This window comes from Chrysoperla carnea, chromosome 2 (genome assembly GCF_905475395.1).
Source record: "Chrysoperla carnea chromosome 2, inChrCarn1.1, whole genome shotgun sequence".
Lineage (NCBI taxonomy): Eukaryota > Metazoa > Arthropoda > Insecta > Neuroptera > Chrysopidae > Chrysoperla > Chrysoperla carnea.
The window spans coordinates 19,551,936-19,579,214 of NC_058338.1; the positions used below are offsets into that span (position 1 = coordinate 19,551,936).

The following is a 27,279-nucleotide window of genomic DNA, read 5'->3' on the forward strand; positions in this document are numbered from 1 at the left end:
TGTCATAAATCACTATTCTGTCAGGGGGTGGGAATTAAAATAATCATAAATATATCTCACTCTTTAAAATCATGATCTCCTAATACAAAATGGCTTGATTATGCCAAAATTTGAAACTTTTTAATAGGAGAATATGTCATATAGTTTATCTCACTCATATTCTCCTATTACAAAATGTTAGAATTAGTATTTAATTAAAAAATCGCTCGTTAAGACTAAAATTTGAAATTTTGTAACAGAAGAACATGCTATATATTTTATCCCATTTTTTTTATAACATATTCGCCTATTACAAAATATTAAAAAAATACTTATTTTGCTTGCTTTTTTGTTGTACATGTTAAAAAATTTATTCTTGATAAATGAAATAAGATTTTGTAATAGGAGAACATGTTATTTAACAAACAAAAATTATGTTAGTCCCCCTTTCCTACTTATGTCATAAATCACTCTTCTGTCAGAGGGTGGGAATTAAAATAACATAGAATATACTTACTTAATTGTCGCTTTTTGGTTCTCATAACAATTTATATCTAAAAAAATTACTTAATCTCGATATAAGAATTTATTTAATTAAAAATTAATCGGGGCAACGCTAGATACGACCCGAGGTATTGTATAACCGGAGGCGACTGGGCTAACCACTACTCCACCTTTGACATGTTATATTTATCAATAATGTAATAAACATACCCTTTACTCGCCTTTTTTTCAATAAACTTGATATCTTAAACTAAGTATTTATTTTTCTTTTACTGACCTTTTTTCAGATTAATATTCATTTTTCATGAATATACGGTCATAATAAACTCATAAAATTGTATAAAATTTAAGATCAAGTTCATTTAAGAGATAGAGTTTAATAAAAATCGTTTTGGCCAACTCTGGATTGGTTGAACTTTCTGTTATTCCAATATTCTCACCGACCTAATCTGGTTTTCTCGTTAGAACTATCTGAGGAATTTTAGGAAAAGGATTAAACAAACAAAAAAATATTTTCAAATTTGTTAGTAACAGCTTTTAATCGAAATTTTACAATTTTTAAATGAAAAACTTATTTATAAAAATTTCATTAAATTTAATTGGTACCTAGTATAGACATTAGCGGTAAAAGCAAGGTCCTTAATTTTCCAGAAATAAGCTTTTGCAAACACACTAGGGTTACTTTTAAAAAGTATAGTGCAACGAAATTCTTCCCGCTAATGTCTATACTAAACGTAAAATATTTTAAATAGTTTTATATTTTCGACAATAATTGTACGCAAGCACAAATCGGAATCCACTTAGCAAATATTTCGGTTCACTGGCAGCTTAATTTCAGGGAACATCAATATTTCTTCTTTTAAAAATTTAATTTCATAAATAATTATGTTATTTCAACATAGTATTAACTGAAGTTTGTTTTCGCTAAGTGTTATTTTTTAAATCGATAATAGTTAAAATAGATTCTGGTCTATCATTCCATATTTTATAATTTTTGTTACAAAGAATTCTTTTAATTGTTCCGCAATTCAAACATTTAATTCTCATAAATTTATTTTTCTTTTTAAATCGTAATCGTGTTGTGTTACCTGGTTCAAGTAATGAGTGGCATCCTTTGCATAAAGTATTTTTAATAGTTGTATCACTAAAATTGTAATAAATAATTTTTAAAGTTATATACGGCCACTATTATCATAATAGTATCTTTCACATTTTAAGATGAAGTAAATAAAAGTAAAGTAAAATGAATCTTTTTCAATAGACCTTTTTCATGAAAAACAGAAATGCTTTTTGATAATTTTTTATGAAAATATAGGTCGAGTATAGCCTGTAACTCAAAAATTACGCATTTTTAACAATAAAAACACTATGAAAAAAATTGTTAAAAAGTCACAATATTTGAAAAATTTAAAACGATTTTTTTTTTTGCTCCACCGCACACGTGATCTGTAATGTCAATCCGACAAGCAATGACAATAAAACAGTGTCAACAGTTGTATTAATATATCATTATTATCAACTTTAAATGACGTCAAACAAACCTTCGTGTAACATCGTGTGTTTCCGGATCGTTTTCGCCAATTTGAATTTTAAAGATTTTCATTGTCTGTTTTCTCGGTCATATGACTTCAAAAAAATCGGGAGAAAAAATTAGCTTATCAAGATATTTACTTTCATTTAAAAAAAAGAAAAAAAACGTGAAAAAGGTCTATTGTTTATAAGAATCGATGAGGATTAATTTCGCTTATTCATTGCCGTTGCCACATGTTGTTGGTGAGTGGTTTTGAAGAAAGGATCACGCATTTGATTGGAGAAACATTTTCTATTAATCATACTGAATAACATACTTACAGAGTGTACTTACATTCGTAAAACTGACTTTTTTGCAATACTTAATAATATATCGTTGTAATGTGTAGAAATATTTGCATTCAATTTATGCATTAACTCACTTGCCTAAAACAAATTTGTATGTTAAAGCGAAATTAAGGAAATACCATTGTTAATACAAGTAATTAAGTAATTAGTAAAATTTTCACAATTACCTGATACAAATAATTCATTCTTTGAAACGATTCTTTTCCTGCTATATTTATTAGTTTTTTGTTCATGATTGGTAAATTATTGATGTAATTTCAATTTATTAGCTAATAAAAGCACAAATAAAAAAACAATAACAAAAAATAGTATTTCATAACCTCAAAATTCACACATTGACACTAAGCATGTGGTAAAAGCAAAGAGTATTCCTCATACTCATAGATATATAACCTAACGGAGTATTCCTTCTAAGGATAAAAGTCTGTTAGCCTGTAAATGGATGCGATATTCGATGCGAGAGGGAAGTCAGTGAGTTCCCTTGTGTCCTTGTCATAATCATATGTACATTTATACTTATTATATGTATTAGTAAGTATAGTAAGTATAAATATATGTATTAGACAAGGACAAAGGGGGACTGGGAGTCTTCTCTCTCGCATATCGCATCCATTTACAGGCTAGCGTTCTTTATCTTCATATCTTTATGGGTAAAAGGTGGTATTCTTAAAGCTAAGTTAAAACCTTTGAAAATATACTAACTAGAATTGGCAAAAGAAATGAATAGATTGAGAGCCACTTCTCAAAGAAGATTGAGAAGGATAATAAATGCGAGAGCGTGATTATTAATGCGCATGTCTGTCATTAATGTAATATCCTGGCGCGTATTTATAACATAATAATTGCCATTTAATAAATATTATTTAATAATTAAACTTTATTAACCTGTCATACATGTCTACCTTAAAATATTCCTTGCAAATAAAACAATATCTAATCTATTTTTAGATATTTAAAACATAATTAATTAAAAAAAAACGGTAACTATTGAAACGTATAAACGAAAACTCGCTCTTGAAACGAATCTAAAAACACTCTCCACTAAATTAACTATTTTGTTAGAGCCTAGCTCCAAACTGAACCAACTTTAAAGATCATCGCCTATTATTCTTAAGTTGTTTCGGGCACGAAACCCTAGACTCGCACTTGAGGCATAGCTAAGAATACTCTTCGTTATATTACCTTTCAAACGAAACAAAAAAATTTAAAGTGGTTCATCCTTTTAAGCGCTACGACGCCACAGGCAGGCAGACACACACACACACACATACACATAGCGGTCAAACTTATAACACCCTTTTTTGGTTCAGAGATTAAAAATGGATTAGCGCATGTATTGGGGGTGATTCTACTGTTACTTTTTAGACTAGACTGTTGAGTTGAAATATAGGATAAGGATTATAATCATAAAATATTACTCGTATATGTACTATATTCTTAAAATAAATGTATTACCATTTACGTGGTAACATCTTATTGAACAAACCTGTAAAATTATTTACTAGAGTCATATTTCTGTTTCTTAAATGTCTAATTTAAAACAATAACTAGGTACTGTCAAAAAATGTGAACTTTTCACAATAAACTATCATTAATAATTGATTTACTTATTCTGTTATATGACGGCTATGAAATGATTGTTATGATCGATTGTTACAATTTGTATAATTGTCTTGAGCGTCCGATATCAAGCGACCAAATTCATCTAAAAGATCTATTAAAATTATTATTAAGACAGTGGATGGAAATGGGACATGTTGTTACAACTACCCTATTGATAAATGTTAAGTAACCTGGTAGTCTAAATTGGAACTACTCAAAACGAGCCAGTTTCCTGGCGGGATTGCAGCTCGCAGTTATCAATCTCCCAATTATTAGAAACTTAGTGCCTATTAACTTAAGATTTTTGTCTTTTTCCGACTTTAGTATGCATTAGGGTTTAAAAACAGTTGGTTTCCTGATTTTTTGAAGAGGCAATTGTCCCCAATGCCATTCTTCAGAATCACGTTTAGATATTTTTTATTTTTTTAAAGTTATTGTCTAAAATTACCAAAAATAATGGGCAATTATTTTCTTTAAAAACAACCCCTGTTAAAAAATTGAAATAAAATACCTACATTTTTCATTAAGAATTCAATAATTTTTTTTTTTTTTGTAATTTTTTCTCTCGTTAATACAGAATTCACCAAACATAAAAATTTAAAGTTCTGATGAAGTCAAAAAAAAAATAGTGAATTAAAAAAATCAACTAAAAGAAAAAAAAGAATTAGATTTTAGAAATAAAAAGCCTAAATTAATTTTTAACAGGCTTTTAATATAGTAATTTATATAAAATTAATTAAATTTAATGATAATATAAATTATATTTCCATAATTTCATTATTAGTCTTTAATTTCAAAAAGATTTGCGAATAAAATATTTCTAAAATGATAGTCAACAATATTATTTCATATTTAATTTTTTGGAGAATTTGGATTATAAATAGTAAGATAATTTGAACAATTTTTTTACTTGAAATTTAATTTCAATGGATTTTAAAAATTAATAAATTTCTTAACAAATTTAAGTGTCTTGATAATTTGGATAATTACAAATAAGTATAATTTTTCGATTTAAAATTTAATTTAATTAATTTTGAAAAAACTTCGGTAATCATTAGTTCGATAAATTTTCGATTTTAAGTATATTAAATCGTCGTCCAAATCCATAGATTTTACGTCTTGAGTCTCTGCAATTGGTGAATGATAAAATTTTCATAAATATTGAAAAAAAAAAATAATAATAATAATAATAATAATAATTTCTTGAAATTGGGATGTTTCTGGTTTTAAATAATATTAAAAAACACACATTAAAAAAAACCATCAAAATTGGGATTATCCCTGAGAATTGGTAGAGATTAGTATTATTTAATATTTTTCTTAGATCCAATTAGCCGACTTAATTAATCGACTTAAAAAATAATCAAAAACTAAAATAAATAGTATAAAAATTGTTTCCGATACACTATAACTTATAGGTACTTTTAGTTTTTTTATGCTCCTGGATTTATTTAAATATATTAACAAAATTTTTAGGTTTTGCAGTAACGTCTCAAGAAAATACGTCTACCATCTTAGGAATACAAGAAATTGTAAAGGCTATTCCAATAAATTGTGCAACTATTGTGTATGATAAAGAAGCAGGTTGTATAAAAAATTAATCAATTAAAATTTTTCATAATTGAAATCCTTAAAAGGAAATTTTCAAGAAATTTGTTTTTGCATTTTTATAACAAACTAGCTTAAAAACCCGGCTTCGCCCGGGAGTTGATATGAGATGACGTGGTAGAGTCGAAATAAAAAAATAAACTATGACGTAAAAAGTAAAAAAAAAGTTTATTGAAAACGTTTTCTCATTATTTACAATACTTGTTTATAAACAACATTTTTCATTTTATTGTCCGGAGTATATATACATAAATTTTTTGGATTTCCTACTCTTGAGCAAGCTACATATAGCTGACCGTGAGAGAAGCAGGATTCTTTGAGGTTAATGCCACAATATTTTAAAGTTTGTCCTTGCGCTTTGTTTGGTATCCGTCCTCTCCGTGCAGAAATATTAACGGATATTGAAGAGCATCATATGAACGGTGTGTCTCTGCAATGCGTTGTAGTCCTTTTCTTCTTCGATGTACAATTATGTCACGGCTTGTATTTTCATTATCCACAACTACAATGGCGACTTCATCTACCTGAGGTGCATTAAATCTGCGTTCGTGTTCTCCACGTGGTCTTTTATCGGCTCGAATTACAATTTTATAGTCATCAGAAATCATGCGGTCTAATGTTGTTTTGAATATATAAATCAGTTGATTATACTTGTGTAAGATCCTCTGTACATCTTGGATTATTTCGCGTCTCAGTCCATTAAAATTTGTGCATCGTTGATCAATTTCTTGTTCTTCATTTCCGATGAAATATACTTGTAGAAATTTATGGTCTTCGTTAGACATTGGCAGTAACGATCCTATTTTGTGATAAATTTGCCCTTGAATTGAAAATACATATTCAAATTCATTTCTATTAGTGTTAGTCGAAGTAGCACCGAAAGAAGTCATTTGAAAGCAGGAGTTATATGATCTTATATTTTGGAGAAAGTGTTTTGATTCTAGTGTTTCCCCGAGCATGTAATGCAGAAATTCCTGCGGAGGTGCTTCAATTGGTGGTAATCGAATTTTTCCATTCATGCAACAGAGACCTGGTGTTACTGAATTTTTTTGCATGGCAAAACTGGCAAACGTTATTCATTTTTCCAATAACAACGTATTTATGATTGTAATATTTTTTCGTCGGTTCGTAGTGGAATGCTTCCTTTGTTAGATTATCTTTTAAAATTCTCGACTCTTCAGTACTTTTATTTGCTGTTCTTTCTTCGCTTCTTGTGCTTCTCAGGTTACTCATTCTGGTCCGTTGATTCTGTAAACGTGCTTCGTGCTCTTCTTCCGTTTCATTTCTTCGAGATTCTTTTTTTTTTCGCCGTTTCGCTGCAGAACTGGCCAAATCTCCTCCTCTCTTACGTCTGGGCATTGTATTCTATAAAATATAAATTAAATAAACATTTTGTAACGGAAACGTGGGGTACGTTGAGACAAAAAAAAATATATTTAACCTTCAAGCGGTCGAGCGATATTTTGTTTACGGCCAAAAGTATATAGAAGGCATCAATTCGACGCCGCGCGACTTTTTGAAGGTTAAGAAAATTACAATTTAAAGAAAAAAAACCATTAGAATTAATTAAACACTATTAAAAATACTCACATTTGAAATTTCACGATAAAAACCCACAAATAACTTTTTTCTATTTCGTTTCAAAATCGAGAGTTAATTAAACACACTATTAAAAATACTCACACGTGATACTTCTAAATAAAGGCTCACAGATAACTTCTCTTCTTTTCGTTTTGAAATCGCTCGTTTCGCTGTTCAAATTAAACTAACTCTGGTGAGCGACACCGGGCTCTTATATATTCAGAGAGCTAGGCTCTAGAATATTCGAGAAATTTCTCTCTCACACCTTCTAGAGTATTCTAATGAAGTTCAAATATTCGATAACAGATGGCGCCACTATGGAGACTATACACTATGACTATTGGATGTCTTGAACGAAGTTCAAATATTCGATAACAGATGGCGCCAATGCACTTAATTTCCAAGTTGAAGGGTCGGAAAGTCCCTTATATCTTTAAAAACATGCCCTTTAGATTAAAACGGGAACTTTCTTGTTCGAGGAGGGATAAAGGGCTATCACACCACATAAGTCCCTTTATCGTGTCGGGACTCCTTTTTAAGTTTTATCGGCCCGCACATTTTATCGACTTAGTTTTATTATATATATAGATTATGAAAATACTGTAACAAAGAGACGGCAAAAATTAAAATTAATCGACCAAGAAATTCGGATAGAGAGATCGGATCTGGTATTTGACATCATATACTATATGTTTGCCATAATGGTCCACTCAAAATAATGCTGTAAAAGCTTGAAGCGCTTAATATCAAGAATGAATCGAAAAATAATTAGGCATGTGGAGTAGATGAGGTGTTCTGATTCATTTTTGATATTTTAAATTGAGCGCCTCAAGCTTTTACAAATAGTCGGGTATGAGTGACTCATAGATAAAATTATTTTCTACTTTTAGTACAATAAAAGCCTGTCCCGTAAAAGGATTTTTTATTAAAATTTTTGAAATGAATGTAATTATGAATTTTTTAGATTACTTTTTTATCAATGAGCTAACGAAAAGTTTTCAACAAAATGATATTAGCACACAAATATTTAGTATTCATAACAACAATAATTTAAATAAACTTTTCGATTATATTTTGGAATCTTTGGAAAAACATCAGCCATTAACATGCATTTATTTTTGCAAGAACTATACCGCCCAAAGTATACTTTCCGAGGTAACCAAATTAAAATTCAGTAATACAAGTTTTTCTTATTCAACTTAATTATTTTTAGTTAGAACGAAAAAATTTGATACAGCGTTATTTATTGTATATATTTTATTGGGAAGAGGAACTAACAAAGAAAGATTTAAAAAAAAAAATGCCCGAAGCGATGAAGATAATTGTTATAACCAACCCTCGTAAAAATGTGTAAGAAAATTTTATATGAAAAAAAATTAAAATTATTGTTTTACGTTTTAATTAATTTTATCCTAGTGTAATTAATGTGAAAATTCTGCTTATCTTATACTCAATATACTTTTGATCAAGTAAATTTTGGGACATTTAGAATTTATACACCGTTTAAAGTTTTAGAGTTTATTATAATCAAGCTGTGTCAAATAAACATCGCTTAAAACTAATAAATTGGTGGATTAAAGATATTGGATTATACCAGAGGCCAGCGTTGCCTTCACCCCAAAAAGTGTACCATAATTTTCATGGAAAAATATTTTACGTACCTGTGGTACATGTAAGTATATTATTTATCCCTTTTTAGAAAAATTAAATGGAACTCCATACTTGTACATATGTTCATTTATTTTTGAACTAAATATGGATTATTATTAAATTCCTTTTTTTTCTTCTTTCTGTAATTTATTAAAAATTATTTAATACGCAGTCATTTACCAGCACCATCAGTAGGTTAAGAATAAAATTTTACATGTTTTAGAAACCGCCATGGCATTTTGTTAAATACGACAATACCTCAAAAATCCGTGTTGAAGGCGGTCGAGACGATAAACTTCTTGCGGTCATAGCAGAAAAATTAAATTTTCGATATTCTTATTTTGATCCACCAGATAGAAGCCAAGGGTCATCAATCCTAACAAATGGTACATTCGAAGGTGTTTTAGGATTAATATGGACCAGAGTAAGAGAAAAGATCTCGAATTAAATATTACAGAATCGAATCTTCTTCAACAATCTTTTGTATTTTTGTAGAAAGCAGATTTTTTTCTAGGAGATGTAGCTATAACGTTAGAGCGAAGTTTAGCAGTAGAGTTTTCATTTTTAACATTAGCTGATAGTGGAGCGTTTGTGACACATGCACCAGGTCGATTAAATGAAGCCCTGGCATTAGTACGACCATTTCAATTGAATGTTTGGCCATTAGTTGTTTTAACTGTACTTATTTCTGGTCCAATTTTATATGGACTAATAGCTTCACCAGCAATGTGGCGTAGACGGAAACGTTTTACAATGGGATGTCAAAAGAAATTATTCAACGATTGTGTGTGGTTTACGACAACCATATTTTTACGGCAAAGTATATTTCATCCAAATAGTCCTTTTTTTTTTACTTTTAATAATTTATATAACTTGATACCTTCCCGCTTCACTGGGATTAAAAGTAAAAGCCACCGCTTTATAGCTTCTGCATCTCTTGATCTCACTTATTCCCATCCCATAACACTCGAAGAGTTTGTTTTACAAAGCTAAAATATCTCCTCTTAAAATAAAAATCCTAAATTTTAAAAATAAACTTCTGTACACAATTTGCAGCGGGAAAAACTCCAGATAAAAGTTTTCGTGCAAGATTTTTTACAATCACATTATCAATTGTTGCAACATACGTTATTGGAGACATGTATTCAGCAAATTTAACTTCGTTATTAGCTCGCCCTGGAAGAGGTAACAATATAAAATTTCTATAAAAAATTATACGTTTTAGATGAGGGAATCGATCATTTTTACAGATTAGCTAGTAATTCTTGTACTGTATTTTTTAATTCTGTTAATGTATTTTAAATTTAAAGCGAGAACTTATAAGAGCCTTTAGAGCTACATTTTATTTAAAACGAACGGTTCTCATCTCTCATTCGGAATAAAAATAGCCGTAATTGAACATAAATGATTATTTTTAGAAAAACCAATTAGCACGTTATCTGAATTAGAAGATGCAATGCGAAACGATGAATATGAATTGTATGTTGAAAGGCATAGTTCATCGTACACCATATTAGAGGTAATATAGTTTGGAAGATATCCCAGCCAGCGTGAAAGTTGAAGATAAACAATTCTTTTGTAATGTCTGAATACGAAATCAAAGACTTCTTTAAATCAAAGAATTAACGAAATTTTGTACGAAAAAAAAATAATTAAACCGAAGTCTTGCCACTAGCCGTTCTTTTCAGACATAAACCAAATTTTTGAAATTTTTGTAGAATGGTACTGGAATATATGGTCGATTATGGAATTTAATTCAACATCAAAGACAATATTTAATTGATTCGGTTGAAACTGGTGTTAAAATGGTGAGAAATTCAAAACACATTGCGGTAATTGCTGGTCGTGAAACTATATTCTTTGATTCACGTCGTTTTGGTGCACATCATTTTCATTTAAGTGAAAAATTATATACAGGTTATTCGGCTATTGCATTTCAAAATGGTTGTCCCTATATTGGAAATTTCAATGAAATGTATGTTTAAAATTATATTTCTATAATATTTTAATGACAAAATGCGATTTAGAAAATATTTTTCTGAAATGTATAAGGCAAATTTTTAATATTTATAGCCCTTTCAAAAATATTGCCAAGTTTATGCGAGGAAATGGTTTAAACATTAAGAATTGCTTATACATAAGAACCTTTTTTGTGCTTAAACAAAAAATGTGAAAATGCACATTTGCAACACATTTATCGAACCATTCTTTTTCATAAAGATTACATTACCTCAGCAAATTTTAATATTTCGCGTTTTCACTAGTTTAGATCAAAAATTTCAAGTGTGGTCGATAGGACGATCTATTTGATTATATTTTTTTAAATAACAAATAAGAAAAGAAGTAAAGCACTTGCCTCATTTGAACTACTTTCACACAAATTTGATAATTTTAATATTCGATCGATATAAATGATATTCAAATTAATTTGTTTCTCTCTTTCTTGGTATTATAAACAATTATTTTTAGGAAGATCAAAATTAATATTATATTTTATCTAAATAAAATACCTAAAAAAGGAAAGCAGATTAAATATAAATACATTGTTGATTTAGGTTTAGTATAACTATAGGCTTAAATTTTATAAATAAAAATATCAAAAATGATAAATCAAAAATTTATTGGCAGAGCAGTACAAGATAAGCTTTAATATAACATTATAATAGTTAAATGTTGATTCTTAAATGCACTTTTTTTTCATTGTTAAATGCAACTAAGGATCAACAAAATATGACTCCATTGATTCTAAAAAAAATTTGGTTGTTTTAAATTTTATACTTAATTAGTTCGATCAGGACACACATTAAACCACGTATATTTAAACAATTTTTCTACTAAAACAGTATTTCAAATAACTATAATTAAAAAATAAGAAAAAGCAGAAAATTGTTTTTATTTACATGAAATATTTGGCACAGAAATAAAGCAAATCAAGATCGATTTTGATAAAATGTTGAGTTTAATATGTGAAAAGAAATTATTTTCAGATATTCATCTTCTTCATGCAACACTTAAATCAATAAAAATTTGGTTTAAGTTATTCCTAAACTCTCTTTAATAATAACTCCATCTTCACGCTTCATACAGTTTAGTAAAATCATTTTACTCATATCCTAACAATATTATTGCTATAACATAAATTAATAAATAATAATAATAATAATTTCAGTTTAATAAAGTTATTTGAGGCTGGTATATTAACCAAAATGACTGAAGAAGAATATGAAAAATTGGGTAAAAAACAATTATCAGATGAAACATTAAATCACGACGAAACAATAAATAGTAACAGCAATTCAAATCCAAATGATAATAATCCATCACAAACAAGTGGTTCAATTGGTTCGCAAACGAATACTGTTAAAAAAGCTGCCGTTATTGAGGAAGAACGACGATCAGAGCCGATAAATTTGTCAATGTTACAAGGTGCTTTCTATATATTACTACTAGGGCATATGCTATCAACTTGTACATTTTTAATGGAACTTGGTATGTTTACTAAAAAACATAAAAAAATAGTCAAGAAAAAGCGTCAAAATTGGTTCCAATTAACAATCAATAAATACTTTAAATGCTATTTTTGTAAATTATGTCAAAAGCCATGTTTTAGTTTTGTTCGCTGGATGAAAGAAAAATTTGAACAAGCTATACATGAGGTAGCATTAGATTCACTAGAATACGTAGAATAAAAATTTATTACAAACAAAACTTTCCAAAATTTAAGGCACATTTAGAATCAATTTTGATTTTTAATTAAATAAAAATTAATTTTAGATAAAAAATAGATTACTGTATTCAAAAACTGTAATGATTTATGATCAAAAAATTTAATATTTAGTAATAAAAAACAATTTATAAGCAATAATTTTAAATGTTTAATTGGCATCAATTTAACAAATTGAATTTACATCTCGTTTACGCGATTTTATAAATTTTTTAAGATTCAATATTGGGTAGTTGACATTAAATAACAAGGTTCGTATAAAAACTCATTGTCAGAATCTTTCGGAACTGTTTTAATAAAAATTTAATTGTTTTTCTACTAATTGCGAATCATGAGCTAAATTAAAAATAACATTAGTCAACATCTAAAATTATCATTTCTACCGAATTATAGATTATAAAATAAGAAGTCTAAAAAGTCCGGGCACGAATATTTCACGAAATTGTCTTCGCTTCAAAATTGAAAAAAACTAGGCTAAAAAGAGTTAATTTGTAAAAACATAACGAATAATTAAAATTTCTAGCATTTCAGTCAATCAAGTTCAACGTTATTAGGACGATTTTCAATCGTTTTTTTTTTTTATAAATATCTCTATTTAATTTGTAAACATTTAAGGAAAATATACTTTCACTGTTATTTGATAAGTAAAAACATTCATTATAGGCTCATTGTGTACCTTACAAAATAGAATTTAGCGCCGCTCTTAAGTGAAAATTTTATTAATTGAATACCGCGTTGAAAATGTCATTGAACAAAAAGGCATTCAACCAATAAAAAATTCATTACTAGCGAAGCAACATTTGAGCTTTGCAAGTATTTCATACTTGGATATTCTGATATCTACTAGATATATAGGGGAGTATTCTCTAAATATATCATTATTTTAACTTACACTTTATTTTTGTGTAAAAAATAAATATATATCTATATTAATTTTCAAAATGTCACAAACAAAAAAATATTTTGAAAAAAAAAATTAAACTATATACAATTTATTAAGTCTACAAACAAATTCACATTTTCATAAAACAAATATTATATTCTCTACGTTATTCAGAGGCAAGATTAGCAAGGAACTACTTTTTTTTCAAAACTCTTCAAAAACAAGTGAAAACAAACAATTGACTGAGTTAATTGTTGAAATACCATGTATATATAGTGTAGATTACTCACATTACACATACATACCTGCCACACATACATAACTGGTATTCTCATATAATACATACTATACAATTTGCACATAATTTACGCTCTCACAGGTAAACGATATTTATGAAAAAATGTTTCAAACAAAAGTTGTTTATTTTTTCATAAGAAACATTTTTTACATTTAAATTTTTGTACTATCTCTAACGGTTTACAAGATGGGTCCTTCGGACCCAAGATCCAATTGGCCTATGTTGCTCATTTCCGAACTCGACCTCACTTTTTACGTCCTGAGTACGCTGTAAAAATTTCATCTCGAAATCTCTTTTCGTTTTTGAGTTATCGTGTTGACAGACAGATGGACAGACAATCGGAAATGGACTAATTAGGTGATTCTATGAACACCTATACCAAAATTTTGTTCAACGTATCAATATTTTTAAGCGTTACAAACTTGGGACTAAACTTAGTATACCTTGCATATTACATATGTCCAATGGGAATTTATTATTTTCTTGTGAAACCTTTAATTTTAAGTAATATTTCTACTTAAAAATCATGTTTTCGATAAAGCGTCTCTCGTACAGTTCTATTCAAAAAATAACACTAATTAATAACAAAAGAAAACTTTATTAGAGGTGGAAATGAAGTTACTCTGACCGATTCTTCATAACATTCTTGATAAGTAATCATGGATACTTCACTTCTAACCTGAAACAATTTTGCGCTTGTGCAAATCTATGCAGCAGATAAACGTACAATGAAATATTAATACTATTGCCGTCCTTTATCGGATATTTGAGCTGCTCCCGATACAAATGACTTATTATATAAATTATCAAAAATATTAATTGATAGTACATAAAGAGTAAAAATATTTGCTTTTTGAAAATGCTACAATTGGGACTTTACTATTAAAAGGCTCATTTACATTTAACCTACTTAAATATTATTGTTTGACTCATTTTATAAAATGAAAAAAACCTTGCTTCTTGGGACAGTTATTTCTTCTTCTGTATTAAATCTAATTTGATTACTAATTATGAATCTTTGGGGTAATTAGGAAAATTCGTATCATTATGCGGCCTACAATTTTAACCCAAAGTTTGCTCAGGCATTCTCAAAATAAACTAAACAGACAATTTCCACATATCAAAACGTGTTTCTCACTGGCAAAAATAGACGTAAAATTGTATCCGAACCAAAATAGGTTGATTTTTTAAATTAAAAAACACTAGGTTTCGCGAACTTTTAATGAAATAAATGGGGATCAATCCAGTGGTGTCTTTGTTATTTCTATTTATATTTTTTATTCCGAGCATTTAAACGAAAATCTGTTTTTTTTCTATTAAACCAATCTATAAGTAATATAAGTTTGAGAAATTAACATACTTTTTAATTGAAATCTGAAAAACTGTCCCAAAACGCGCTTTCCATTACTGTATAAAAATAAATCCAATTAAAAATCAGTCAACTAATTACTAAATATTGTTAAAATTAAAAATAAATTAAATTGCATAAAAATAAAAAGCCATAAATCGCATTTTATTAAACATGTATTCTAAAATGATACAACTTTTTAACTGCCAAAATTAAAACAAGGCTATGTAATTATGTATCTCACAAATTCGGATAAAATATTCCCTTTTCTGGACATTTCTGTACAAACAAGTTTGCAACCAAATTATAACTGCGATAATAATATTTGATTACAGCATATTCATTAGTGTTTGATGAAAAACATATTTTACAATTTTAATTTACGATTTATGACAATTTTATATCCTAAATACTAACAAAAATTGTCTAAATGTAAATGAGCCATTATTGAAAATACATAAAAATAAATGAAAACGTTCCCGCAAATTATATAATAATATTCATTATGTAAAATGAATAAGAAAAGGAAAATATTGCAAGCGACTTATATAAATTGAGTCTTATAAAATTATTAAAAAAATAATAATAATAATATGACTATTTTTATCATTGTGACAATCCAAATATTTTGAGAGCATTAAAAGCTGTCGATAGGGCTACATCTTCGGGATTTTTATTCATAAATGCTGCCACCATTTCAACAATAGCTGGCAATGAACATGGTTCATTTCTTTGGAAAGTGCAATAACGTTGTAAAAATGTCATGGATCTAAAAAAAAAGTATAATTATTAATTAAAAAGTTGTATTTAAGAATGAGAGAGCTGCGCAGTAATTTATTCGCGCGATCTAATTCAACAAAATTATGTTTTTATAATAAGCAAAGTTGAATACGATAGAGCTTGAAGCCCAATAGTGTATGTATGCATCATGGATATTCGTTGTGTGCGTAGTCATGGTAGGGATAATAAAATCGATGCCAGCGCTTTAAGTGAAAAATTTTGGAGATAAAGTGGGCTGTTATGACTAATTTGCAATTATTTACATGTTAATGATATAGAAACTGTCAAATTAAAATGATTGAAAAACACTAATTAATTAAACTTAATGCATTAAAAATTGTGAAAATAAGAAATCAAATTGTACAAATATTATTTTTCAAATGTTAATTATCGTAATTATTTATTTAAATTTGTGAAACAAGAATATTAAATTTTAAATGTAAGTTTTCAATGCAATCCACACAATTATATATGCATCCATTAATTCTATAATTAAAGTAGTGTATCGTTGTCATGGAAACGAAATTCACGCTCGGAGCGAATAGGAATATTTTAAAAGGGATGGAGTATAACCGAGTGGGTGAGTCTCACTGAGGGAGAAGAGGCAGGGTATCATTGTGTCTTACTTTCTATTGGCTGTTAACTAGGAGCATGTTGAAAGTATGCTCAAAGCCTTCTTTAAGTGTTTTTGATTCGTTTGTAAGCATGGAAACATGTTTGACATATAGTTGACGTGTGTGGACAACATAAATAAATAATCTTATATTCAAAAGAAAAGTAAAATTTGTAAAGAAAAATAAATACGTGACAAAAGTAGGCACATTACTTCCCCCCTGAGTGACACACCCCCCTCGTCTAAAGTAGGACTTTATACTACATCCCTGCTATAATTACTACGTGGTATGTATGTAGGTGTGTATGAAATAATGTGTGTGAAATGTTTTACAAAACTATCTGTATACCTGAATAATTATAATGTATATCTAAGAATAACTTTTAGTACGAAATATTGATTTGAATATTGACCAATTTTATCAAGTTGAATCGTACAACAAGCGAGTGATGTTTCATAAAATAAGCATATATAAAAATGTATACAAACCGCTCAGTTAATGCATCCTTAACGTGTGGTGGTAATTTGGAAGCCCGTGTATTCGGATACATAAATGGTGAATCAGTCTCAACAAGTAATCGATCTAATGGTAGAGACCCGTCAATTAATAATTTCCTAATTCCTGTATCAGATTTATCTTTACACAAGTATCCAGTTAAACCTATATAAAATCCATGATTTAAGTACGTTTTCGCTTGTTCTTCTGTACCTGTAAAGCAATGTATTAAAACTGGTGGTAATGTGCCTCGTTCCTCATAGGGTCGTAATAATTCTAAAAGTTCTTCGTGTGCATCTCGTTCGTGTATATACAACGGTTTTTGTAATTCGCATGCCAATTCAATCTGTAAATAAAATTATTGATCATTATTTATGATAATTTTAGGTAAGTTTGGGTTAAATCGAAGTTCGGGGGAATTTTATTGGTAGCACTACACAAGTTTCTCTCCTCATAGGATTGAAATATAGATTATTGATACTATTGATTTAGAGGTAATTACGTATTAATACAAATAAGTCAACAAATAGTTCCAGTTGCTATGAATAAGTGAATTAAGCTTAATACTGAACTTACTTGTTTAACAAATACTTCTTTCTGTTCGGCTGGTTCACTAAAATTCCTGTTGTAATCTAATCCACATTCTCCAATTGCAACACATTCAGGTGCTAAAGCGATTTCACGTAACTCTTCCCATGACTCTGGACTATAACTTCGTGCATCATGTGGATGCATACCAGCTGCGCAATAACATACTCCTGGATGTAAACGTGTTAATCTTAATGCTTCCTTACTCGTTCGTACAGATGTACCTGGGACTAGTAACTTTTTGACGCCTATAACAAATATTTTACTTGCGCTAAGCATTTTTTAATATATTTTTCAATTATAAACTAGGAGCCGGTTCGAAAATAGATAAATTAATGATAACCTGTCATATACTCTTTGAGGGTAATAATTTTGATAAGGATTTTTTATAAGGGCATGTCCTGGAATGGGTTTGAAAGGTGGTATTTTTTATCTTGATTTCCTTAATGAAGAAAAATTTAGGATTTATGAAAAATATTCTTAAAAACAAATCCCCAAATCGATTCCCAGAATTTTTTTTAAATATATCTAAATTATATATTCTTTGGTATTGCTACATCCAGGTAAGAAACTGAGGACAAAACTTTATTTATTGATTGATTAATTGATTTTTTTTTTTTAAAGTTATAAAAATGAGGATCTTCCTAAATGTTCTGAAAAAACACACACAACCTTTTGATTTTAATGTTTAAGAATAAACAAAATGTTATTTCAAGTAATTGTAATTTTATTCTTTGGTTTATTTATTTATGTTATTTATAAATAATAATAAGCCTTGTTTCTTGTTTTATAAATAAAAATTGTTTATATTATGAAACTAAAATAACGTTAATGAATATAAATATATTAAATTTAGAACATAGAAGTTTTATTACCAGAAAATTTATTCAATTACAACATTATAAATTCTTTAATTAATGTAAATACCTTTTAATTAAACATACATTCTAAGAATTTTATCAATCGTAAAATCCATATGTTTTTAGAAGTAAAATTTTTATAAAAACAAAAGGATTCTTACCTGCGTCTTGTGCACGTTGAATAACCGAATCTAGATCCCGATTATATTTCTTATTTGTTAAATTAGCACCAACATCAATAACAATTAAATTTTCATAGCAATGCTCCATGCCAGAATTCACTGGTTCTTCGTTAATATTATTTATTTCAACACTTTCTTTATTCTCCATTTTTTGTTATATGCAAAAAAAACTTGTATTATGTGGAAAAATATATATCACAGCCTTTATTTATGAGATAAATTTGTTAACAAAAATAAATTATTGAATCAAAATATCACATTACTCATGCTCATGACCTATCTATCTTATCGATAAAATTACACAAGAAGACTGGCGCTTATGTTAAAAACTGTATTGACTCACTCATATGAAGTTAGTAATTTAATGGCGAAATGTCATATATATATGACATTTCGTCTGACATTTTAGTTTAATTTGCTTCTGATTTCATGTATAATTTAAAGAACTAGATACCATAGATAATAGAGTTATGGAAAATCATAGATATCATAAATGTGATAAAAACTTCGCTGCGTGTTTCAATGGAAATGGATTTTTGAATTTTGTCTTCACTCTCCTAATTATGGAGTGTAGAGTAAAAGGAGAATCATCTCTGTATATAAAAGGTGTCCATAAAGTCATGTGAAATTGTGGTGGCGCTGCCGTAAGCTGATGACGGCATTTGAATGAATATATATATATATATATATATATATATATATATATATATGAATATGAACCATCAGTCATCAGTGGTCATCAGCGCCTTTTTAGTTGGTTTTGGAACTATAATCTAACAGCTTTTTGTGGACACTTTTTTGGTCAAACAGTCATAAGAGATGATTCTCCTTTTACTCTACACTCCATACTCCTAATATCTGGAGGAATCATGGATATAGGAATATTTTAAAAGGGATGGAGTATAACCGAGGTTGGTGAGTCTCACTTAGGGGGAAGAGGCAGGGTATCAATGTGCCTACTTTCCATTGGCTGTTAACTAGGCGCATCCTGAAAGTATGCTCAAAGCCTTCTTTAAGTTTTTTTGATTCGTTTGTAAGCATGGAAACATGTTTGACATATGGTTGACGTGTGTGGACAACATAAATAAAGAATCTTATATTCAAAAGAAAAGTAAAATTTGTAAAGAAAAATAAATACGTGAAATATTTATGCTTGTTTTAAAACAATTTTTTCAACGATATAAGTAACCTAAACGCAACAATATTCTATTCAATTTAGTGAATATTCAATCTTCAATCCTAGTGTTACAACTATTATAAGTTAACTAATGAAATTCAAAAGAAGGCTTAAGAATGTCTCAAAAATACGTCGATTATTTTAATTTAAAAATCTAAAACACACGAAATATCATCGTTCTATTTGAATTTGACGCAAATGAGAGCCACAGCCAATCAAAAGTAGGCACATTGCTTCCCCCCTGAGTGATACACCCCCCTCGTCGAAAGTAGGACTTGATACTACATCCCTACTATAATTACTAGATCCCATAGAATATTGCTAGATCCGTAGGAGGAATACTAGTGCCCTCACTGTCTATATCTGCACCTTGTAAGAGTTTGCAGACCACACTACAATCTTATAATTAAATGTAAGTCTGTGGGACACATTAATGCTTGACAAATGTGTAGTACCATTGTTGCCGACCCGATATCGTTTTAGTCACGTTATCGCTTATCGTATCTCCCCTTCTTATTTTGTCTCTATGAGTTGATTCATAAAAGATAATATAAAGGAGACACTGTTACATTCAACGATTCGACCGTATTTCCACGGCACATTGGTACTACACAGTTGCCAATTATCAAGCAGTAGATACCGACCGTTTTAGTAGATATCGAAACGGTCGGTAGAAACTGCTTGACAATTGTGTAGTACCAATGCGGCAGACCCGATACTGTTTTAATGAACCTTATTACATCTTCTCTTCTAATAACGTTTTGTATATCAATGTAATGGTCTAACTCAAATAAATATTTATTATTATTATTAATACCTCACTATTTTATCACTATTATGTAAATACTGTAAATGTTCTATTTTAAAAACGCAAATCATTAGAAAAGATTAAAATGATTCATAAATAAAATAAAATTATTTAATAAATAATAAAAATTATTTATTTTATCTAAATGTCTAAATACATTAATCATCTATATAATAATATAATATATTTATAATATTTCACATAAAATTTACATTCACATCTTAATAACTAAAAATAAATACAAAAATTTTTTGTACCTAAAATGGTTTACTTAATAATTTGCCTTATCAGTTAAGTTAAAAAAATAACTTTCACATAAACGTTGTTTTATTTTTTAAAATTAAAAAAAAAAAATTAATTATAACAATATATAATATACGAAGTTTTACAGTAGGATTGTTAATGCCCGAGAACAAATTTAGAATTATATATTCGAAAGAGTATTTAACGCAATATAGGTAATTAATTAGTTTAGACACAATTGGTTGGAATTTTCTTCTTGAAGTATTTGCTTTTTTTCTTTTTTTTTTTAATATAATTTAGATTCTAAAGATATGACTTCGCTCGATTTTTAAAAATAATTTGCTAATTTAAAAAGTACCTCAAATTTTTGACTAAATAATGACGTAACATTTTTTGCTACTTTGTAATTGCGGATATTTGTGCAAAATTACATATATGCAACCAAAATATTGTTTACAGACTTTGAAATACTGACACAATATTTAAAATCATTTTTTACAAGTATAGCGGCTATGAAAGGCAAAATAATGGTTACATAGGTGATATTCATTAATCGAATTTGTCGGCGCTATTTTATTTGATACAGGATAATTTTGTTACAAACTAATCATTTTCGAACAGTTTTTCAAGAAAAACATCATGCTATACTTTTTCGACGGTTTCAACTAGCTGTGAAGATATAATTTTGCAGAATATATAACAACAAATAGCTAAATAATCTATTATCTAAATTAACACAAACTGCTTTTGTAAGCTTCAGAAAATGAAGCCGTGGGTACTACTAGTTTTAAATATAAATGATAGTTTATTTAGTGAAATTTTGTCGAAGATACACTTCAACTGTGAAAGATATTTTTTAAAAATCGTCCAAATCACATCTAAAATTATACGGAGTTAATTATTTTAATCCTGTAAAAGCACGGGTGCAAAAAATAGGTCTGGACCTGGACCACAACCAGCTATACCATTAATAATGATTTGACATTTCCTAATTGATAATGAAAGCAATGTTTAAAATTCTTTCCAATTTCGTTTTTAAATAATAGTAGATTAGGTGTAAAAGTATTATTTGAACATGCGAATTCGTGACGCATAAATCGTAGTGGCAGTGCTTATGTTATTCGTATTATATGTAATTATTTTTCATTCGTGCGAATGAGCACTTTCCGTTTAATGCAAATGATATGATCTAATAAAATATATATCACAATGATAAAAAATGGTCAATTTACATAATTTCTTGAACAAAAAGTCTGCGTTTCTGGGATAACAAAACCTACTAGCGTTATAAAAAGTGAAAGTATTAAAAAGCGTAAAATCAACAAAATTATTAACACTCTTAAGTTTAATATCCAATTCATTCATAAAGTTCTCTAGTATTGCTTTAAAAAGCATTATATTTTAACTTCAAGAGAAAAATCTTGCGTACTGGAAGTTGCATTTATGAAAAAATGTTGGATTTTTCTCTTAGTTTCTATCGATTAAAGTATCACTGTTATTAGGGAAAATGGATGCCGTTTTTCAGGAAATAAAATGCCGTTTCATTACATGTAGTAACAGGTAGCTTTTTTTAAGTAAATAGTATATTTATACTGAATAGGTCGAAAATATGTAGCATCAACTATACTAGCATCAACAGTAGCTTGCGGAAAGAAATAACTAAAAAACAGTAGCTTTCCATGCTTTTTATTCTTTACGGAAATAAGTATTTTTCATTGAATTTCGCCATAAAATTAGTTGGGTTTTTACCCCCCAATTGTTATATTTGTAATGCGTAGTGGTTTATACCACTAGGCACATGTTTAAGTAAACACCTTTTGAATGAAATCGAATGGCAGCTAGTTTTATTTAATTCATATTCAAATAGTCCGAGCTGATTCTCTAAATGAACCAAAAGTTCTAAACTTTCATAATAGTCTAGACACTCAGGAACACATAAAATATGAAATTCCGAAAAGAACGTTACAATGATTATAATTACCAGTTTCGTTTACAGCTGTATCGAATTAATCATTACGTCAGTACCGTAGCCTTCACAAAGGTGTTTCTAAATATTTAAGGTGCAATTTCCTGTACCATATTACGACACATTTTTAATCCTACATATTTATATATAAAATAAACAAACAAAAAAAAACATGAGCGAAATCTACGTGTAAAAAAAATTATTTCTGTCACTTCCCAGGTTTAATAAGTTCAGCAAAACCATCAATGTTAAAAAATTACCACCTGCTTTCGAAAGCTTTAATAACTCGAATAAAGAAAATTTGCTTTGTGACTTAGCTAGCTAAAATTGTCATGAATAACATCGTGCCTACATGTTTTTTCAAATTATTCAAATATAGAATTAATAGCGAAATCAAAATTACACAACTGCCAGGAGTCGAAACATGGACCTGTAGTGGTATCGTATAATACTTATTCGATATTATTTCTAAAAATGTAATGACTTTATTGCCAAATTAAGAGTACAGTTGTTTCAATTGCTTGTCTAAAGTTTATTTGTTAAAAATCCTAAGCACTTCATAATCATTTATGGTCTTCTTCAAATGTTTCCAACAAAATTTGCCTTAAACATTTCCAATGAGAATTAGAAAATAATTTTTTTGATATAGAAAATTACGCATTATAATTGTATAATCCATTAGGGTGTACATATTTTCATTCAAACGGAAAACATAAACTCGAACATAATTATTGAGGTCTAAATATTCTCTTTTCATAAATAAAAATTCAACTTCATTAAATCCAAAAACAAATGTCATACAATTACAGGACAAGTTCATTGAAAATTTATCGAATGCTTTCAAATCGCATATTTCAAATTTTCTTAGTTTGAAAATTATTTTTGGATTTGTTTTTAATAATTTTACATATTTGTGCAATATATATATACTATTAATGATATACACTGGCGACTTTTAATTTTTTTGGACCTCGTCGGGGCATTGGTGGCATAACTGTTCCTTCTGTATCCGACGTGTCACTTTCTGTTTCACCAGGATGATAAACACCATCATCTAAGCCAACTTTACCACTTTCACTTGCTTCTACAGCAAAATTACCGGTTGCACGTGCTTTTTCTAACGTCCGTACTAAAATAAAAACATAATACATAAAGTTATAAAGCCAACATTTTTGGAATTAGAAGTTTTTATTTACGCCACTTTAAAATTCATGAATATCTGTTTTTTTTTATTCTAATAGGTTAAGTTTGGTTGTCGAGGCTGTTCGAGTTGGACATATTTACGCCATAAAGCCCATTGTGCGAATACACTACACCGTAACTATTTAAATTAATTTTGGCTTTTACGAAGGCAAACGAATCAAAAACTCAAGATACTTAGGTACGGATGTTAATTTATTCTAATAAGGATCGACTTTATTCTAATATATACATACTTTGAGATTCTAATAGATTATTCTGCCGTTTGAGATCATCAATATCCTGTTGATGTGAATTATTTTTTCGTCGCATGAATTGAATATATTCAGCAGCTTTCTTCAATATTTGTGCACGACTAGCCTAAATACAACAATATTTTTTGCATTATTATTCCAGATTTAATTAATATATAAATAATTACCACTTTTTCTCCTTGTAAAGACGGTACCGCATCACGTAAACTGCTAAAACTGTCTTTTATATGATCACGTCGCTTTCGTTCCAATGCGTTGTGATGTGCCCTTTTTTCCGCCTATTTAAAAGTTAATAAAACCAAAAAGTTAAGTAAGTGTATGCTTTTAAAAATTAAGCTTTCAAAGGTCAGAAATTTGAATCTCCTCTATATTATCATTATGAATTCGATATAACATGTGCGCAACTTAGCATTGTTCTTCTCGCGGGGGGAGGTTATATACGTAAAAATATTTTTTTTTTATTCTTTCATGAAGGTTCCCGCCTCCATTACTTGAATATGGGTAGTCCACCCTTTGCTTCTTTCTGTACATGCTAGAAGAACGCGTTTTTTTGCATTCGACACGAATTAAAATAACTTACGAGGAAAAAGCAAGGGAAAATTCTTTTTTTTTTTCAATGGATACCCCCACCTATCAATGGAATTCCTCCACTAATGATACCTTTTTGACTTCTATACCTAGAGCGATTAGAAGTTATTTGTATTTGGTGCCTTGGCTGAAATTCATATTTATTTCCTTGCATGGTTGCCTTGTATTACCTAGTTTTATTATTAACTTTTAAAATAAGTTTTAATAATGAATTTGTAAGAATTACCTGTGAAAAATATTGACTTCCAGAATTCTGCCTAGGCTGGGATCTTGAATCCGAATCTTCTTCCTGTAAAATTTATTTAGAACAAGAAATGAATAGATTTAATTGTTTAAATATCTAGATTTAATTGTATCTACGGAGTGAATACTAGTATTTAAATTTTTAGTCGAATTTCGGTAAATCTTTTGAGTTCATAAGAAAAAATTTAAGAAATATTTTTTTATATTTGGTCCATCCTGATCTCTTACGGTTTAATAATCGTTCGTATTTTAAAATTACCATTGCAAAAAACAGGAAATCTTAGGGGAATATTAATATACAAATTACTCATTTGTTAAACAGGGATCGATTGATCCATATCGATATATTCTTGTCTGTATGTTGTAGACAAAAACTTAAACTTTGACATGCTTTCAAAGTATATTCATTAGAATGACTACGATTTTCTATGCGATAAATTTTTATGATGAAAATTGTGGTGTTCTAGATACAAAGATTAGTTTTTGAGATGAAAATGAGAATTTGAAAGTGAAAAATGTTTATTGTACAATTCTGTGTATCTATTTATTCATTCTTTGTAGGGGGAGGTGGGGTACAATGAAACAACCGTAATATTTGTACCTTATAGATAATAAATACATGCTTGAAGTTTTCTATTAATTCAATTAAAAAATGGTTGAAATTTGAAATAAGTTTTTTTTAATTATAATCAAATAAGTATATTTAAAAGGACGACAAATGCATGACCCACCCGTGGCGACTAAATGACTAAGGCCTGTCTTGGATAAAATGCAGGGAGGTCGGGACACAATGGAACAACCGTAATATTTGTACCTTATTCCAAGAAAATTTCAAAACAAATTACAGAGAATTATTAAGTTAACCAAACTTAATAAATTTAATGCCAGCCAAAATAGGATTTAAGATATTACCAAAAAATGTTCTTGCAAAGAGATTTCTCTGTTTACTTATATATGCATCGGTTTTTAATGACCTTTCATTCGATTACTTTGGGTATTTGTGTTATTAGAGGAGATGGGTAAAGTGAAAATGTTACAGACCTCAAGTTATTTGTTTATTATTATTATTTATAAAGGTTTCGTTTTAAAGTGAAGAAAGGAAAGATTTGATTTTTAAAGGTGTTTACGTTAATGAAGTTTGAATTATCAAGGTTTTATTGTATTTTATACAATGTGTACAATTAAATTTTGACATGCCTGCGACATACACAGGTATAAAAACAACATGAATTAATATAGTAAACAATTTTCGAAAAACTGAAAAATTCTTGCCAAAAATTCAAAATAAATATTGATTTTATATCAATTACTTAATTACGTGTAAATAAAAAAAAAAAACATTTCGATTTTAGTGTTATATTATAAGCTAAGATAGCAGTAAATACTTTATCTTGAATATTTATTATGTACACAATATCCTAATATTATTGTGTATTGCCATTTGGGGGGATAAGCTAAATGGGTAATATTAGTAAAAATTATATTTTGAGTAGCTTATTTTTAAAAAGGATTTATCCGAATTACTTACATCACTTTCAATATCGATATCACGATCATCGTCACTCATTATCATTTATTTTAATTAAAACTTTATTTACTAAACGAATAGATTCATTAACAAAAGGAAGTGTTTCTTCACATTTACTTCACGCATGAGTCGTGTGTGTATATGGTAGACATCGTTTGAGTTGAGCATTTCACTTTGACGTTTCAAGCTGGGTTCACATCATATTTACAGAGTGTTTCAAAAAGTATGCCTGACAACCAAAACCGATCAGTGGCCCATTCAGATATAAAAAGCAATACTATGAGAATGAAAAATATTATTTTATGGTAAATTTGCACTTTAACGACCTTTCTTAAAAATGCTCCTAAAGTAAACTAATGTTTATCCTTTGTAGCACTTTTTACAAAGTGTCTTCGATCGTTGCGTTTGTAACATTGTAGCTCCCATAGCCAGTACAGTTTTTATTCACAAAGTTCTTAAATTTTCCGAGATAATTGATAGAATTTTTCTTTTTTCCTTTTTGCATTACTGAAAGAAAATTTTGCAACTCTTTGTATATATCAATACGTCATATGTGCTGAACTGTTGATTATAAAATTGACTAACCTTGATTTTATAGTCAATAATATTACACCAGGTGTCGGAAAATATATTATCATTTTAAATCGGGCAAAATTTTAAAATTGAATTAGGCTACAGGTGTGTTCTGAAAAAAATAC

General features: G+C 28.5%; 5 protein-coding genes across 6 annotated transcripts; 1 reads left to right on the plus strand and 4 right to left on the minus strand.

Annotated features, from left to right (window-relative positions):
- Positions 1-1,091: 1,091 nt before the first annotated feature.
- Positions 1,092-2,726, minus strand: LOC123293718 (ribonuclease P protein subunit rpr2-like). The gene is made up of 3 exons (XM_044874620.1): positions 2,529-2,726; positions 2,348-2,439; positions 1,092-1,627 (listed from the first exon to the last, which is right to left on the minus strand). The coding sequence occupies exons 1-3, from the start codon at positions 2,592-2,594 to the stop codon at positions 1,408-1,410; spliced, it is 378 nt and encodes a 125-aa protein (XP_044730555.1). The 5' UTR covers positions 2,595-2,726; the 3' UTR covers positions 1,092-1,407.
- Positions 2,727-5,909: 3,183 nt separating this feature from the next.
- Positions 5,910-6,930, minus strand: LOC123292526. The gene is made up of 2 exons (XM_044873240.1): positions 6,801-6,930; positions 5,910-6,391 (listed from the first exon to the last, which is right to left on the minus strand). Exons 1-2 carry the CDS (start codon positions 6,928-6,930, stop codon positions 5,910-5,912), a joined length of 612 nt encoding a protein of 203 aa, XP_044729175.1.
- Positions 6,931-8,377: 1,447 nt separating this feature from the next.
- LOC123292527 (ionotropic receptor 40a) lies at positions 8,378-12,491 on the plus strand (the record flags this gene model as incomplete). Its single annotated transcript, XM_044873241.1, has 8 exons — positions 8,378-8,502; positions 8,662-8,824; positions 9,026-9,226; positions 9,298-9,622; positions 9,859-9,987; positions 10,221-10,321; positions 10,521-10,777; positions 11,972-12,491. Coding segments are annotated over 8 exons (1,821 nt in total), but the record flags the coding sequence as incomplete, so codon positions are not given.
- Positions 12,492-14,173: 1,682 nt separating this feature from the next.
- LOC123291508 (3'-5' ssDNA/RNA exonuclease TatD) lies at positions 14,174-18,854 on the minus strand. The gene is made up of 4 exons (XM_044871816.1): positions 18,554-18,854; positions 17,521-17,780; positions 16,938-17,290; positions 14,174-15,824 (listed from the first exon to the last, which is right to left on the minus strand). The coding sequence occupies exons 1-4, from the start codon at positions 18,720-18,722 to the stop codon at positions 15,662-15,664; spliced, it is 945 nt and encodes a 314-aa protein (XP_044727751.1). The 5' UTR covers positions 18,723-18,854; the 3' UTR covers positions 14,174-15,661.
- Positions 18,855-23,660: 4,806 nt separating this feature from the next.
- LOC123291443 (protein max) lies at positions 23,661-26,728 on the minus strand. Of its 2 annotated transcripts, none has more exons than XM_044871734.1 (5): positions 26,582-26,728; positions 25,037-25,099; positions 24,393-24,500; positions 24,205-24,328; positions 23,661-23,897 (listed from the first exon to the last, which is right to left on the minus strand). In XM_044871734.1, exons 1-5 carry the CDS (start codon positions 26,624-26,626, stop codon positions 23,701-23,703), a joined length of 537 nt encoding a protein of 178 aa, XP_044727669.1. In that variant the 5' UTR covers positions 26,627-26,728; the 3' UTR covers positions 23,661-23,700. The 2 variants fall into 2 exon arrangements, with proteins under 2 accessions (XP_044727669.1, XP_044727668.1); XM_044871733.1 differs by having other exon boundaries at positions 23,662-23,897; positions 24,390-24,500.
- Positions 26,729-27,279: the final 551 nt, after the last annotated feature.

What these genes read in the sequence shown, in the direction of transcription:
- LOC123291443 (XM_044871733.1), bottom strand. Translation starts at nt 26,626, where the DNA reads ATGATAATGAGTGACGATGATCGTGATATCGATATTGAAAGTGAT. An exon ending in CTTTACAAGGAGAAAAAGTG is followed by an intron (nt 24,329 to 24,389) that starts GTAATTATTTAT and finishes TGTTGTATTTAG; the next exon opens with GCTAGTCGTGCACAAATATT. An exon ending in TAATCTATTAGAATCTCAAA is followed by an intron (nt 23,898 to 24,204) that starts GTATGTATATAT and finishes TTTTTATTTTAG; the next exon opens with TACGGACGTTAGAAAAAGCA.
- LOC123291508 (XM_044871816.1), bottom strand. Translation starts at nt 18,722, where the DNA reads ATGGAGAATAAAGAAAGTGTTGAAATAAATAATATTAACGAAGAACCA. An exon ending in AAGAAGTATTTGTTAAACAA is followed by an intron (nt 17,291 to 17,520) that starts GTAAGTTCAGTA and finishes TTTTATTTACAG; the next exon opens with ATTGAATTGGCATGCGAATT. An exon ending in AAGGATGCATTAACTGAGCG is followed by an intron (nt 15,825 to 16,937) that starts GTTTGTATACAT and finishes CTTTTTTTTTAG; the next exon opens with ATCCATGACATTTTTACAAC.
- LOC123293718 (XM_044874620.1), bottom strand. Translation starts at nt 2,594, where the DNA reads ATGAACAAAAAACTAATAAATATAGCAGGAAAAGAATCGTTTCAAAGA. An exon ending in GAATGAATTATTTGTATCAG is followed by an intron (nt 2,440 to 2,528) that starts GTAATTGTGAAA and finishes AATTTGTTTTAG; the next exon opens with GCAAGTGAGTTAATGCATAA. An exon ending in AAAAAGTCAGTTTTACGAAT is followed by an intron (nt 1,628 to 2,347) that starts GTAAGTACACTC and finishes TTACAATTTTAG; the next exon opens with TGATACAACTATTAAAAATA.
- LOC123292526 (XM_044873240.1), bottom strand. Translation starts at nt 6,930, where the DNA reads ATGCCCAGACGTAAGAGAGGAGGAGATTTGGCCAGTTCTGCAGCGAAA. An exon ending in GAATCAACGGACCAGAATGA is followed by an intron (nt 6,392 to 6,800) that starts GTAACCTGAGAA and finishes TTTCAATTCAAG; the next exon opens with GGCAAATTTATCACAAAATA.